This window comes from Macaca nemestrina, chromosome 5, assembly GCF_043159975.1.
Source record: "Macaca nemestrina isolate mMacNem1 chromosome 5, mMacNem.hap1, whole genome shotgun sequence".
NCBI classification, from domain to species: Eukaryota; Metazoa; Chordata; class Mammalia; order Primates; family Cercopithecidae; genus Macaca; species Macaca nemestrina.
The window spans coordinates 139895804-139911745 of record NC_092129.1 but is presented as its reverse complement, the minus strand read 5'-3'; the positions used below and the strand labels follow the sequence as shown (position 1 = coordinate 139911745).

At 48.5% G+C, this 15942-nt stretch overlaps 2 protein-coding genes across 2 annotated transcripts in view; one reads left to right on the top strand and one right to left on the bottom strand.

Annotated features, from left to right (window-relative positions):
* Positions 1-2341: 2341 nt before the first annotated feature.
* LOC105489597 (tubulin folding cofactor C) lies at positions 2342-3877 on the bottom strand. The gene is made up of 2 exons (XM_071097037.1): positions 2555-3877; positions 2342-2488 (listed from the first exon to the last, which is right to left on the bottom strand). The coding sequence occupies exon 1, from the start codon at positions 3760-3762 to the stop codon at positions 2722-2724; it is 1041 nt and encodes a 346-aa protein (XP_070953138.1). The 5' UTR covers positions 3763-3877; the 3' UTR covers positions 2342-2488; positions 2555-2721.
* A 1913-nt stretch (positions 3878-5790) lies between these two features.
* Positions 5791-15942, top strand: part of BICRAL (BICRA like chromatin remodeling complex associated protein) — a 123464-nt gene continuing 113312 nt past the window's right edge. Inside the window, exon 1 of the mRNA XM_071097034.1 lies at positions 5791-6583. The gene's annotated coding sequence lies outside the window, so the exon portion shown is untranslated. The remainder of the gene's footprint in view (positions 6584-15942) is intronic.

The following is a 15942-nucleotide window of genomic DNA, read 5'->3' as shown; positions in this document are numbered from 1 at the left end:
GATGGAGTTTTGCTCTGGCACTCAGGCTGGAGTACAGTGGTACGATCTCGACTCTCTACACCCTCTGCCTCCCGCATTCAAGCAATTCTCTTGCCTCAGCCTCCCACGTAGCTGGGATTACAGGCGCCTGACACCATGCCCAGCTAATTTTTGTATTTTTAGTAGAAATAGGATTTCACCAAATTGGCCAGGCTGGTCTGGAACTCCTGACTTCAGGTGATCCACCCACCTTGGCCTCCCAATGCAAATCCCAAGGCCATCCCGAAGTGCTGGGATTACAGGTGTCAGCCACAGAGCTGGCCTGCACTTAGTATCTTCTATTTCCTCCTCCAGATCTATTCTTCATTTTTCTCCACGCTGTTCTACATCCTGGGAGCTGATTCATATGGACTGCAGCAGCAGATTTCTTTGCCCTGAAATTTCCAGATGGGCTCCAATGGGAGGCACCAGTAAAAGAGAATGACATTGTTTAATTCCCATGGCTCTCTCCCTGCCAGGTCACCACGGATTGGCAGAATCCCTCCACTGAGGACTGAAACTCCTGTTGGGTAGCTGGGTAACTCTCTCTCTGCATTCTGGTAACATTTTTGTCTCTTCAGCCTTAAGGATGGTAACAGATAGTGTACCATCTCTAATTGCTTTTCCTATACTCTGCCCACAGCTTTGTAAATAGCTCATGTATTAAGCTCTTCTCAAAGTATCCATTTTGAGCATACCATCTGTTTCCTGCCAGAGCCCTGATTGATACAGTGTGTTTGATTAATGGGTATTATTAGTTCAGACTAGCTGGTGCATGAAGTGTGTGTGATGAAACAGTAAAACATCATGTAAGAACAGTAGGCTGAAACAGATGGTGGAGGGGCTTGTCTTCCAGGCCAGGAAGCCTATCAGATAATAAGAATCTCAGAAGGTTTTAGATCAGGAGTGACATACTTTAAGAAAACTAATTTAGTAGCTGTATGCAGAATAGTTTAGCAATTGGAGATGTGGAGATGAGTTAGGAGATGATTACCATTACTAGTAGAGGAAAGTAACATTTTTTAACCATCAAACTGGCAAAGACCCAAAAATTTCCTTTTTTTTTTTTTTTTTTCTGAGATGGAGTTTTGCTCTTGTCGCCCAGGCTGAAGTGCAGTGGCACGATCTCAGCACACTGTAACCTTGTAACCTCTGCCTCCCAGGCTCAAGAGATTCTCCTGCCTCAGTCTCCCCAGTAGCTGAGATTACAAGCATGTGCCACCATGCCCAGCTAATTTTTGTATTTTTAGTAGTGACGAGGTTTCCCCCTGTTGGCCAGGCTGGTCTCGAACTCCTGACCTCAGGTGAGCTGCCTGCCTCGGCCTCCCAAAGTGCTGGGATTACAGGAATGAGCCACCACGCCTGACACCACCTCCTTTTTTTTTTTGATACAGGGTCTTGCTCTGGAAATGCAGTGGCACAATAATGGCTCACTGCTACCTCCTCTTGCCAAGTTCAAAGGATTCTCATGCCTCAGCATCCCGAGTAGCTGGGATTACAAACACGCACCGCCACCCAGCACTTGGAAGACCAAGGGGGACAGATTGCTTGAGCTCAGGAGTTTGAGACCAGCCTGGGCAACATGGCAAAGCCCTCTCTACAAAAAACACACAAATTAGCTGGGGGTGATGGCGTGCACCTGTAGTCCCAGCTACTCGGGAGGTTGAGGCAGGAGAATCACTTGAACCAGGGAGGCTGAGGTTGCAGTGAGCTGAGATCACGCCATTGCACTCCAGCCTAGGCAACAAGAGTGAAACTTCGTCTCAAAAAAAAAAGAGTGATGACTCTCCAAAGGAACTGAATGGCTAGGGACAAAGGAATTACCTATTTTGTTGTTGTTTTGAGACAGAATCTGGCTCTGTCACCCAGGCTGGAGTGCAGTGGCGTGATCTTGGCTCACTGCAACCTCTGCCTCCCAGGTTCAAGCAATTATCCTGAGTAGCTGGGACTACAGGTGTGAACTATCAAGCCCAGCTAATTTTTGTGTTTTTAGTAGAGATGGGGTTTCACCTGGCACCTGGTCTCCAACTCTTGACCTCAAGTGATCCACCCACCTCAGCCTCCCAAAGTGCTGGGATTGCAGGGGTGAGTCCCTGGGCTCAGCCCTGGAATTTATTAAACATGTATTTATACCTGGGCACTGTTGGTTCCCGTCTATAATCCGAGTGCTTTGGGAGGCCGAAGCAGCAGAATCGCTTGAGGTCAGGAGTTCGAGACCAGCCTGGACAACATAAGGAGAGCCCATCTCTAAACACACACACACACACACACACACACACACAGCCCATCTCTAAACACACACACACACACACAAACCCATGTATTCATCGAAGACCTACTTTATTATGCACCGCGATGTTTCAAATATCACAAACCATTACAAAGCAACATAATCACCCTCCTTCCCCCTTATTGCCTCAACTGTTGTGATAAAAATAAATAAATAAAGCCTTGGCGTGGTGGCTCACGCCTGTTACGAATTTAATGGAAATCACAAGTAGGAGCCCATTACAATCTCAGGCGTGGTGGCTCACGCCTGTTACGAATTTAATGGAAATCACAAGTAGGAGCCCATTACAATCTCAAGCCTTAAAATGCTGAAAACATACACAGTGTGACAATAAGTAAACTTCGAGACCCAATAAGGGGGAAAGTCCAACGTGGAAAGTATTTGGTAGGAGTGAAGAACAGAGTGACAACTGCTTAGTCCCACTGGATATTTCGCTCCTCTTCAGGAAGAATACTCCAGTTTGGGGAGGCCATATCCCGGGCCAACCAGTTAAAATCGTCAACATCGTTCCAGTTATTTTTGCTCCTATCTAAACCAGAGCTCTCGAAGTCCTTGTCGATCTCCGGGTAGCTCCAGGTGTAAGGGGCGAACTGGATCCCACTGCAGTCCTCCACGATGGCCCTGCTGGTCACCTGCAGAAAGATGCGAGTGTCTTTCGTACTGTGTATGCGGAGCTGTTGGCAGGCCACTGCCAGCACGCAGTCACTGCAGTCCTCCAGGAAAACAGAGGTGGACACCGGACCGCAGAGCAGCTTGCAGTTGTGGGTTCTGGTTAGCCGCAGGGTGTTGGGATTTCCATAGAGTTTGACTGTGCAGTTGCTCAGTTCGGTCAAAAGGACGTCGCGCTGGTGCAACTCGCTGGCTCTCTTCTCCAAGACTTGGGACTCCAGGTTGGAGAATCCGCACACCCAGCTGGAGCCGAGGTCTCCTTCCGCCTTCTTGGGCAGCGGGGAGTCCCGTAAGCTTTCAACTGCCGGGGGGATGCCAGGAGCCGCGTCTACTTTGGTAGACGAAGCAGCATCCTTTCTCCGGGTCTTGAAAGCGAAACGCTTCTTGGGCTGCAGCTCCCGGCGCCGCTCGTCCAGGGCCGCCTGCAGCCGCGCCAGCGCCTGTTGTCCCTGCCGCAGGTCGTAAGCGGCTAGGAAAAAAACCGAGTCGTTGAGAAGTTTCTGTAGCCCCTGGAGCCGAGAGGCTGCCTCCTCCAGCCCCTCGACCGACTCCGCGCGCTCCAGAAGCTCTTCCACGGCCGCTCGCTCCCGAGCAAAGGTGGCGGCGAAAAAGTGGCTGTTCTCTTTCTCTGCCTCCTGGTTCTGCCGCTTTTGTTTCCGCCTTTCCACTTCCAGCTGCCGCTCTTGTTCGCGTCTCTGAAGCCGCTCAGGCACCAGGCTCAGGTCCCGCTGGGACTCCATGTCCCCAGTCCTGACAGCAGCAGCAGAGCAACTGACCGACTCCATGTTGACTTCAAGCTTCCTCTCTCGTCTTCCTTCCTCCGGGTGTGGTCTCTGTGAGGCCTCCCACCAACGCCTCCGGTGATTGGCCTAACACGATGATGTCAGACCCCCGGCCTTATTTTCTTCGCCTATTGGTTCTTCTGCGTCGGAGGGGGTGGAGAGACGGGGCGGGGCCTACTGACTATGGGGGTGGGAAGACAAAGGTTCTTGTGGATGGGTGGGGTGGGAGGCAGGCGGGGGAATCTTTTTTCCTCTTAAAGGGGCAGGACTTATATCCGGGATTGTGGGGTGAGTTGCAGCAGCGGCAGCTGCACATGTGGGTTTGTTTATAAGAACAAGGTTAGAAACTCGCAGGCCTCCCCCTCCCCCCAGCTCCTCCCTACTACCCCCTTACAGGCCGGAGATCCGCTACTAGGGGTGTGGATGGGAGGGATGAGTGCGTGTGATGGGTTGGGGGGACAGGTAGTGGTGAGAAAGATGGAGGGGGGGGGGAATATTGCACCGCCCGGCCCGCGCCGGAGGAAGCAGCAGCTGGAACAGCTGGCTAGGGAGCCGCTTGCATGCCTCCGGTTTTTTCTTTTCCCTTCCACCACCCCTTCCCCCAACCTATTTCTGCCGCCCCGTAGCCCTCATCCTTCTCGCCCCCCTCCCCCCATCCACTGCAGTTCGGCGCGGCTTGGGGTCTCCTGAACCACCGGAGGCAGTTACAGGGGCGGGAGAAGGCGAGGGGCACTGCGATGGGAGAGACTGAGTTCCTCACTGCAACTGGGTTCGAGGGGCCCTGGGGGAGTCTAAAAAAGGATTACTATTTTTTTGGCCAATTGCTGCAGTCGAAGGGGTGGGGGCGGGGGAAGGTGAGATCCACACCCCCTTCTTTCTTCCCTGCCCTCCCCGAGCTCCGTCCCGGCCACTCCCTCCGCAGCTGGGCGTCGCCGGCCGCGCTGGGGTGAGACCCTAGCCCCGGGCTCTGTGGCTGTCTGGGGCGGTCGGTCTTAGGAAAGCGGTGGGCGAAGCGGTACATTATTTCTAGGGGTGGTGGGAGGGATTTGTCACCGGAAGTGAATGGCCTAGCCTAAAGTCGGGACCAACCCGAGGTGTGGGTGGGCAGCCAAGACGGCGCAGTCACTGGCAAAAACCCGAGGCAGCGGGCAGGGCAAGAACCCGAGACGCAGCCGCTGCCCGGGCGCGGCAGCCTCGCAGGTTTCCTCAGCCCTGCGGAGCTCCCGGACCTCCTTAACCCTGCCCGCCTTTCCAACCCTGGGTTCCTCCTTATATCCCCAGTTCCCAGCCTCCATCGTTTAAATTGGGGTATTTAACGGCCCAAGAAACTTGAAATTTCACCGATCTACCTGCATTTTGATGCAGAAAAAGATGGGAGGAAACGAGAGCCTTTGAATTAAATCTGAATTAAAACATCTCCCATTTTCACGCCCCACTCTCTTCCTTTCCTTCCCACTTAAAACAAAACACACATAAATTTCTTGGCCGAGCAGAGTATTTCTCCGCTGAGAGCACAGTTCATACCGTGTGGCAGATTCCGCGCGCAGGTGGGGCGCGGGGGCAGGGTTTGTGTGTCCGCGTGCCTGCGTGCATCCGATGGAAAAGGGGGTGTCGAAACACAATGGTGCTTACCCTTGTGCGTAGTCATCGTTTTCACTAGTCTTGTTTTACGGGCAGACTAGGTGAGGCTTCTGTTTTTTCTTTTTTTTTTTTTTGAGACGGAGTTATGCTCTTGTTGCCGAGGCTGGAGTGCAGTGGCGCGATCTCGGCTCACCGCAATCCGCTTCCCGGGTTCAAGCGATTCTCCTGCCTCAGCCTCCTGAGTAGCTGGGATTACAGGCATGCGCCACCGGGCCCGGCTAGCTTTGTATTTTTAGTAGAGACGGGGTTTCTCCATGTTGATCAGGCTGGTCTCGAACTCCTGACCTCAGGTGATGCGCCCGCCTCGGCCTCCCATAGTGCTGGGATTACAGGCGTGAGCCATTGTGCCTGGCCTTCTTTTTTTTTTTTTTTTTTTTTTTTTTTCAGAAAAGCAGGTTTATTTCATAAAACTGTGGGTCTGAAAGCTGGTGGATGAAATATAGCTAGTTGTCTTGTCCAAGTCCTGGAGAATTGCAATAGCTGCTTTATTTTATGAAATGTTGACTCAAGCAAAGAAGATTTAGAGAAGATTTATTTTTCTAGAAAAAAACAATCTGACCTTTTAAGTTTTTCAGGTTGAACCTGTCTCACTCAAATTAAGAACGTTTGTAGCTAAAGAAGGTTTATTGGACTTGGAGGTTGCAGCTGGAGTGAGATAACATTTCTGTATTAGGCACAGTGAATCTATGGGTGTTGTAAGTGTTGGCTGTATCCCAAGTGGAATTGAATGTTATTAAACCCTTTCAAGAACTTCATTTCTGTCCACCAAATGGACAGGTTTTGCTACAATCCAGTAGACTTGGGAAGTGTCTAAATACTTGAAGTTGGTTAGTTCGAACTTTTAAGAAAAGGAAACAGTTAAAAACAGAGCTTGACAGGTCACCCAGTTGACCCAGTGTGTTAGGGGCAGTTTCAAAGACTGATGTGAGGAGGAGTGGAAAGGGGTCAGTAGTGATATGGTCATTGTGAAGCACTGGCTTGACAGTTCTTTACAGCCCCCTGCACAGCTGCAGGCTGTGTGGCATGTGGTCAAGAAATGGAGATAAAACTGTTTCTAAGCTCAAACACAGTAGGAAGGCTGCGAAATGGCTGGTATTGCCTGGCTGTATTTGCATCCTTTCTCTGCCATTTGAGGGCAGTGGATTCAGCATGCATCTTTGAAATAGATCCCAGCTTGTCAGAGGTAAGTGCCTGTTTTGATGGAAGGAGAGTGGGGAATGCATTACAGGGGAAATGTAGCAAAAGGCAAGCAGCTCTGAGTTCTGCATCCTACTTTCAATGATCTCTCAAAGGGCTTGTGAATCAAGGTACTACTCTCTTGTAGACATCTTGAAAAATGAAAGAATTCTAACGTGTTATGGACTTTACTGTTTATTTAACAACAATTTAGATACTTTATGGTTCTATTTGTTAGATTTAGATCCCCCCTTTAATTTTTTGAAAATTTCCAACATACATAACATGGAGAGAGTATTAGAAGAGTGTTCCAAGGACCCATATACCTATCACCCAGCTTCAACAACTGCCAACTGATGTTAAGTAAATAAGCCAGGAACAGAAAGAAAAATATCACATGTTCTCACTTGTATATGGGAACTGAAAAAGTTGATCATATGGAGATGGAGTGTAGAATGATAGTTACCAGAGGCTGGGAAGTGGCGGGAGATGAAGTGAGATTGGTTAAAGGGCACAAAGGTACAAGTTAGATAGAGGGAATAAGTTCTCGTGTCAGATAGCACAGTAGCCTAATTTGAGTTAACAATGATGTATATTTTAAAATAGCTAGAAGAAAGAATTTGAAATGTTCCCAACACAAAGAAGTGATAAATGTTTGAAGTAATAGATATCCCAGTTATTCTAATTTGACCATTACATATTGTATGCATGTATCAAAATATCACATGTACCTCATAAATATGTACAATTATTATATATCAATAAAAATAATAACTTTTTAAAAAACAGTTACCAACTGACAATCTTGTTTCCTGTAAAACCCTAGTCACTTCCCCACCTCTCACCCTGATTATTTTTTGGCAGATCCCAGATATTATATCATTTCATATTTTATTGTCTATAAATATTTCACTATATACCTTTAAAAGATTGGGAGTTCCCTTTTTTTTTTTTTTTTTGAGACAGAGTCTTGCTCTATCGCCCAGGCCAGAGTGCAGTGGCACAATCTCAGCTCACTGCAACCTCTGCCTCCCAGGTTGAAGCAATTCTCCCGCCTCAGGCAGCCACCACCACGCCTGGCTAATTTTTTTTTTTAATACTTTTAGTAGAGATGGGGTTTCACTATGTTGGCCAGGCTGGTCTCAAACTCCTGACCTCATGATCTGCCCGCCTCTGCCTTCCAAGGTGCTGGGATTACAGGCGTGAGCCACCGTGCCTAGGCCCTTTTCTTATTTTTTAAATTGAAACAGGGTCTCACTTTGTCACCTGGGCCGAAGTGCAGTGGTGCAATTATGGCTCACTGTAGTCTTGACCTCCCAGGCTGAAGTGATCCTCCCACCTTAGCCTCCTGAGTAGCCGGGACTACAGGTGTGCACCACCACTCCCAGCTAATTTTTGTATTTTTTTTGTAAAGACAGGGTTTTGCCGTGTTGCCCAGGCTGCTCTTGAACTCCTGGGCTCAAGTGATCTGCCCACCTTGGTCCCTAGAAGTGCTGGGACTACAGGTGTGAGCCTCGACGCCTGGCCACTTCCCTTTTAAGACAGCCACATTGCCATTACCACACTCCAAAAAAGCATAGAAAATATTTTCTTAATATCAGATTGCCAGTCTATATTCACATCTCTCTGATTATCCCATAATTTACTTTTTTTTTTTTCCTTCTCAAGACAAAGTCTTGCTCTGTTACCCAGGCTGGAGTGCAATGGCGTGATCTCAGCTTACTGCAACCTCCGCCTCCTGGGTTCAAGCGATTCTCGTGCCTCAGTCTCCCGAGTAGCTGGGATTAAGGTGCCTGCCACCATGCCTGGCTAATTTTTTGTATTTTTAGTACAGCTGGGGTTTCACCATGTTGGCCAGGCTGGTCTTGAACTCCTGACCTTTTGGTCCACCCGCATCGGCCTCCCAAAGTGCTGGGATTACAGGCGTGAGCCACCGCGCCTGGCCTCTTTTTTTTTTTTTTTTTTAATTAAGTTCTGGGATACATGTGCAGAATGTGCAGGTTTGTTACATAGGTATACATGTGCCATGGTGGTTTGCTGTCATCTAGGTTTTAAGCCCCATATGCCTTAGGTATTTGTCCTAATGCTCTCCCTCCCCTTGCCCAATTTCCTTTTTTTTTTTTTTTTGAGATGGAGTCTCGCTCGGTCGCCCAGGCTGGAGTGCAGTGGCCGGATCTCAGCTCACTGCAAGCTCCGCCTCCCAGGTTCATGCCATTCTCCTACCTCAGCCTCCGAGTAGCTGGGACTACAGGCGCCCGCCACCTCGCCTGGCTAGTTTTTTGTTTTTTTTTTTTGGTTTTTTTTTTTTTTTAGTAGAGACAGGGTTTCACCATGTTAGCCAGGATGGTCTCAAGCTCCTGACCTCGTGATCTGCCAGTCTCGGCCTCCCAGAGTGCTGGGATTACAGGCTTGAGCCACTGCAATGGGCCCAATTTCCTTTTTTTAAAGTTATTTTGTTTGAATAAGGATCCAAACAAGTTCCATACACTGCATTTAGTTATTGTGTCCCTTAAATCACTTTTTTTCTGAGTTAGACAGCTTTATTTGAAAGACATGGTCAGCCAAGTCCCCCATCCCCACCACACCCTAAGGTCCTGGCAGCATTAGCCTCAGGCGTGGGAGGGCCCGTGTCCTGGGTAGAGAGCCTTAAATCACTTTCACTGTGTGGGTTCCTTTTTCTCTAAATTGTTTTGTTGAAGCAGCTTGGTCATTTGTTCAGTAGAGTTTCCCACAGTCTGGATTTTGCTGGTTGCATCCCTGTACAGTATTTGTGAAATTTTAAATGTCTGTTGTATTTATTTGATCTTTTAATGTTACAAAGGGAATCTCATGAATGTAGTTATGTGCCTCAAGAAGTAAGTAGTGAAAGCATTTAAGCAAAGTAAAACAGTCTTTAGGTATGGTTAAACAATAAAGGAATAGGCCCTTTGGTGTTCTCTGGAGTTTATCAGAGACCCTGCTTTGGTGGAAGATGCCAGCCACACCCAGGCAAATAAAAGGACCCTTTTTTTTTTCTTTTCTTTCTTTCTTTCTTTTCTTTTCTTTTCTTTTTTTTTTTTTTTTTTTTTTTTGAGACGGAGTTTTGCCCTTGTTGCCCAGGTTGGAGTGCAGTGGCAGGATCTTGGCTCACCACAACCCCGCCTCCCAAGTTCAAGCGATTCTCCTACCTCAGCCTCCCGAGTAGCTGGGACTACAGGCGCTTGCTACCATGCCTGGCTAACTTTTTGTATTTTTAGTAGAGACTGGTTTCACCATGTTGGCCAGGCTGGTCTCCAACTCCTGACCTCAGGGGATCCACCCACCTCAGCCTCCCAAGGTACTGGGATTACAGGCATGAGCCACCATGCCTGGCCTAATTTTTAAATTTTTTTGTAGAGACAGGGTCTTGCTGTGTTGCCCAGTCTGGTCTTGAACTCTTAGCTTCAAGGGATCCTCCTGCTTTAGCCTCCCAAAGTGCTGGGATTACAGGCATGAGCTACTACACTTGGCCAGTCGTTGCTATAAAAGAAAGAGGTACAAGGAGCCCACTAGTTGTGGGGGTTGGCCTTGTTGGGATGGTCATGGAAAGCTTCGGAGGGGATTAAACTGACCAGGAAAGCATGAGTAGGAATTAACAAGAGAGAAGACATAAAGCACGTAAGGATCCTGAAAAAGCTAGAGGAAATGGCATCTAAAACACAGATTCATGGAGTAGCTATAGATAGGAGGAGGGACACTGTCTCTCTTGCACTGTTGTTTGAACTTTTTTGGTTTTTTTGAGACGGGGTCTCACTCTGTCACCAAGGTTGGAGTGCAGTGCCGTGACCTTGGCTCAGTGCAACCCCTGCCTCCCGGGTTCAAGTGATGCTCCTTCCTCAGCCTCCTGAGTAGCTGGGATTACAGGTGTGCGCCACCACACCCAGCTAATTTTTGTATTTTTAGTAGAGATGGAGTTTCACCATGTTGGCCAGGCTGGTCTTGAACTCCTGACCTTAGGTGATCTGCCCGCCTCAGCTTCCCAAAGTGCTGGGATGACAGGCATGAGCCACTACACCTGGCCCTGCTTGAATTTTTTGGGTTGTTTTTTTTTTGTTTGTTTTTGAGACAGAGTCTTGCTCTGTCACCCACGCTGGAGTGCATGGCACAATCTGGGCTCACTGCAATCTCTGCCTCCCGAGTTCACGCCATTCTCCTGCCTTAGCCTCCTGAGTAACTGGGACTACAGGTGCCCGCCACCACGCCTGGCTAATTTTTTTTTATTTTTAATAGAGATGGGGTTTCACCGTGTTAGCCAGGATAGTCTGGGCCTCCTAACCTTGTGATCCACCCGTCTCAGCCTCCCAAAATGCCGGGATTACAGGCATGAGCCACCGCGCCCGGCCATACACAAACTTTTTGACATCAACTCTTAGTAACAGATGTGTCAAATTGAAACAGACGTTTTAAGAAACAATAAATACTCTTACTATGTGCAGTGGACCCTATTTTCTATTCTATTTATTGCATTTAAAATGTGCTGATCAAGGCTGGGCATGGCATCTCATGCCTATAATCCCAGCACTTTGGAAGGCTGGGGCAGGAGCATTGCTTGAGGCTAAGAGTTTGAGACCAGCCTGGGCAACATAGTGAGACCCTGTCTCTACAGAAAATGGTTTTTTTTGGGGTTTTTTTTTGTTTTTTTTAGACGGAGTCTCGCTCTGTCACCCAGGCTGGAGTGCAGTGGCTGGATCTCAGCTCACTGCAAGCTCCGCCTCCCGGGTTTACGCCATTCTCCTGCCTCAGCCTCCCGAGTAGCTCGGACTACAGGCGCCCGCCACCTCGCCTGGCTAGTGTTTTGTATTTTTTAGTAGAGACGGGGTTTCACCGTGTTAGCCAGGATGGTCTCGATCTCCTGACCTCGTGATCCGCCCGTCTCGGCCTCCCAAAGTGCTGGGATTACAGGCTTGAGCCACCACACCCGGCCAGAAAATGTTTTAAAAAATTGTCTGGGCATGGTGGCATGCACCTATAGTTGCAGCTACTCAGTAGGCTGAGGTAAGAAACTCACTTGAGCCCAGGAGTTGAGGCTGCAGTGAGCCATGATCATGCCACTGCACTTCAGCCTGGGCAACAGAACGAGGCCCTGTCTCTAAACAAAAGCAAAACCACAGCTGAGCAAGACCTCCCTAAGTTAAACTGCAATTTTAAAATGCCGCAACAGCATTTCTTTATAGAAAGGGAAAAGGGGAGTACAGCTGCAGGAAAATGTGTGGTAGTTGGTAGATGACTCTGATGGTTTCTGCGTTCTCAGACAGTGAGGTCTCATGCTGAGTATGAGGAGAAAAGGGTGGAGGTAGGGGGTCTGAAAAGTGTGCAGAAAGTTTGAGAGCCCTGGGGGAAGAGGGAGAGTATGTTGCCCAGAGAAATGGGGCTGGGTATGGTGTGGATGTTGAGCAAATACTTGGAGAATGAAGTTGGGAATGAATGAGAGCTTCCCAGGTGGGGCAATGTGAGCAGGAGACAAGCTCGAGAGAAGACAATGGGATTTGGGGCAGGTCAGAGGAGAAAAGCTGATGTGAAGAGCCTCCTCAGCAGGTGGGGTATCCCTGGAAGGTGGTGTCTCTGAAGCGTCTGGTCTTGACTCCTGCAGCCCCTCATGCATTTCCTATAAAACTCTTCAGGAATGAACACCATTCTCCCCAAGACCCTCACTGCCTGTCAGCAGATGACCTTACGTACTCTTCACAGAAAAGAGGTGGCCAGATAGTACCTCCACATGCCCTCCCCTCTCACTTTTAACTTATCTGTGAAGACACACCTCTTTGTCTCTCTCCTTCTCACTCAGGGGAAAGCTCCCACCAGGGTTCTCTGCCCTCTCCCTTCCATTGCCTGGGACCTTGAGCCACCACTCACTTCTTCCTTTTTTTTTTTTTTTTTGAGATGGAGTCTTGCTCTGTCACCTAGGCTGGAGTGCAATGGCACGATCTCAGCTCACTGCAACCTCTGCCTCCTGGGTTCAAGCGATTCTCCTGCCTCAGCCTCCCAAGTAGCTGGGATTACAGGCGCACGCCGCGACACTTGGCTAATTTTTTTTTTTTGTATTTTAGTAGAGATGGGGTTTCACTGTGTTGCCCAGGCTGATCTCAAACTCCTGAGCTCAGGCAATCCACCCATCTCGGCCTCCCAAAGTGTTAGGATTACAAGCCTGAGACACCGCACCCGGCCCAGTCACCTCTTTCTTCAAGATTTTTAATCTCTCTCTTCTTTGGCATCTCCTCTCAGCAAGCAAGTTTCCTCAACTTAAAACAATTTACCTTTTGTCTTATCATCCACCCAAGTGATGCTCTAACTTTCTTCCCCTAACAATAGACTTTTAAAACAATAGTCTACATTTGCTGTGTCCAGTTTCTCAATCTCATTCCCTCCTTAGCCACTTCTGCCCCGCCATTGTATTTGAAACAGAAATTGCCCTATTCCCATTGCTTCCTAATTTTCAAATGCATTGCTCTTTGTAGCCCTAAGTATTTGATTACCCCTTCTTCTCACAGCAGGAGTTTATCTCCCTGGTTCTTTCTTCATTCCTGATAAACTTCTCTCTGTCCATCCCTTAAATGTAAATGAGGCCAGAATTCTATTTCTTTTCTTGTTCCTCTCACCTCCTTTGGCAAGCTTACCTTCTCCCAGGGTGCCAAGTCCTGTTCATGTGCTGATTGACTCTCAAATCCCCAGCTTCTCCCTCTGCCTCTCTCTTGGGCCCAGACCTGATCTTCCAACTGCTTTCTAGATGTTTCCATGTAACTGTCCACTATCCCAAACACCTCATGTTTAGGATGGCCCAAAATGAAGTTCTTACTGCCCCAGTGATCTTTTTTTTTCTATACATTAAGTCTCATTTACCAATTGTTGGGTAACAAATCACCCCAAAACTTAACTGCTTACTGGCTTAACACAGCAATAATTTCTCACAATTCTGTGGGTTCAACTGGGACTGGAGCCTCCAAAATGGCTTCACTCACACATTGGGGGCCTTGGTGCTGGTTGTGGGCTGGGGCACCTGGCTTTTTCTCCCCATGTGCATGTGCTTGCGCTCTCAGTGCACTCTCTCTCTCTCCCCCTCCCTCCCACTCTCTCCCTCTCTCCCTCTCTCTTTGAGCTCTTGTTATTTAGTTTTTTGTTTTTTTGGGTTTTTCTTGAGACGGAGTCTCGCTCTGTCACCCAGGCTGGAGTGCAGTGGCGTGATCTCGGCTCACTGCAAGCTCCGCCTCCCGGGTTCACGCCATTCTTCTGCCTAAGTCTCCCGAGTAGCTGGGACTACAGGTGCCCACCACCATTCCCAGTTAATTTTTTGTATTTTTAGTAGGGACGGGATTTCACCGTGTTAGCCAGGATGGTATCAATCTCCTGACCTTGTGATCCACTCGCCTTGGCCTCCCAAAGTGATGGGATTACAGGCGTGAGCCACCGTGCCCGGCCTCAAGCTTCTTTTCACAGTGGGTGGTTTCCAAGGGGGCAAAAACAGTTGCCACCAGGCCTCCTATGGCTTTGGCTGGAATTGGTACAGTGACACTTACATTGCATTCATATAGTCAGAGTATATCACAAAGCCAGCCCAGATTCAAGGGAAGGAAAAACGGACTGTTCTTTTTAATGGATCGAGCAAGAGTCACTTAGAGGGATAGAAAGAACTGTTGGCAGCCATCTTTGTGCAGAGAATCTACCATGCTCTATATAGTTTTTTTAACTCTTTTTTTTCAGATGGAGTCTCACTGTCACCCAGGCTGGAGTGCAGTGGCACGATCTCGGCTCACTGCAAACTCCACCTCCCGGGTTCACCCCATTCTCCTGCCTCAGCCTCCTGAGTAGCTGGGACTATAGGCGCCCGCCACAATGCCCGGCTAATTTTTTTTGTATTTTTAGTAGAGATGGGTTTTCGCTGTTAGCCAGGATGGTCTCTATCTCCTGACCTTGTGATCCACCCACCTCGGCCTCCCAAAGTGCTGGGATTACAGGTTCTGGCCACCATGCCCGGCTAAGTTTTGTATTTTTAGTGGAGATGGGGTTTTGCCATGTTGACCAGACAGGTCTCGAACTCCTGGCCTCAAGTGATCTGCCCGCCTCAGCCTCCCAAAGTGCTGGGATTACAGGCATGAGCCACCGCGCCCAGCCTGTTAACTCTTATGTGCCATTTGCTATATGCCAGGAAATGGCTATTTACGTGCTACCTCATTGAATCTTCACAACATCCCTGTGATGTAGATACTATTATTATTCTCATTTAACAGATGAAGACCTGAAGTGAGGCCGACTTCTCCAGGCCTGAGAGCTAGCTAAGTTGTAGAGCTAAGATTTGTACTTGATCTTAGCCAAAAGGCCAAGAAGCAACTAGAGCTAAGATTTGAATGGAGGCAGTCTGGCTCCTGAGTTCAAGCTTCTGACACTGCCTGTGTAATCATGAGACCGCATCTGATCATGCTCATGACACCACATCCATAGTCTTCCAAATGGGGGATCAGAGTCAACCACAGCACCACCTCCTCTCTCACTGGTCTACCCAGTTGACAAATACTGTTAATGCTCTCTGATCTCTGTCTCTCTGGTCTGGCTCCCTCTCTTCAGGTTTGACTCCTTTCTCATCTTCTCCTCCCGGGGCTGTTGTTATAGTTTCCCATCTGGTCTCGTTACCCTTGGGCTTCCCTGAATTCTCCAGTTCTCTATACGGCAGCCAGTTATTGCCCTAAAATGCAAGCCGATTGCATCACTTAAAACCTCTGCTGGCTCTCTATTGTCTCATACTGTTCAGACTCCTTAGTGTGAATGCTGGGCCTCTTCCATCTGGTCCATGGTGTACCTCACCAGCCTCATGTCCCACCAGCGCCCTACTCCAGCCACACCAAGGTCGGCTGTCACCCAGCACACCGTGTCTGTTCACTTCCATGTATTCGTGCTGCACTTTTTAAGGCACTTTGCCAGATGGTGCAGGTATATTGGTGAACACACAGACGGGACTCCCTCAGACCTCAGAAGCTAAGAGATACAGATAATTACAATGTGGTGTGATTTACACTAGAATGGAAATCTTGAGTGCTGAAATTATGCAGAGTAACCTATCTCAGACAAGGAGAATCAGGAGTATCTTTTGGGAAATCTAAGCTGGGTCCTCATGACTGAGTGCGGTCCAAAAAAAAAAAGAATTGAGTGGCGTCTATCCAGGTGAAGGGTGAAAGCAGAATCACGTGTTCATTCTTTCTTTCTGCAGATATTTATGGAGTACTCACTATGTTCTAGGCACTTTTCTAGGTGTTGGGACTACAGCAGTGAACAAGAGAGACCAAAAAGTCTCTGCCTTTATGGCCCAGAAACTAGGAGAGCTCCAGTGCTTCTAGGAACAGACAGGTCATGTGCAACAAA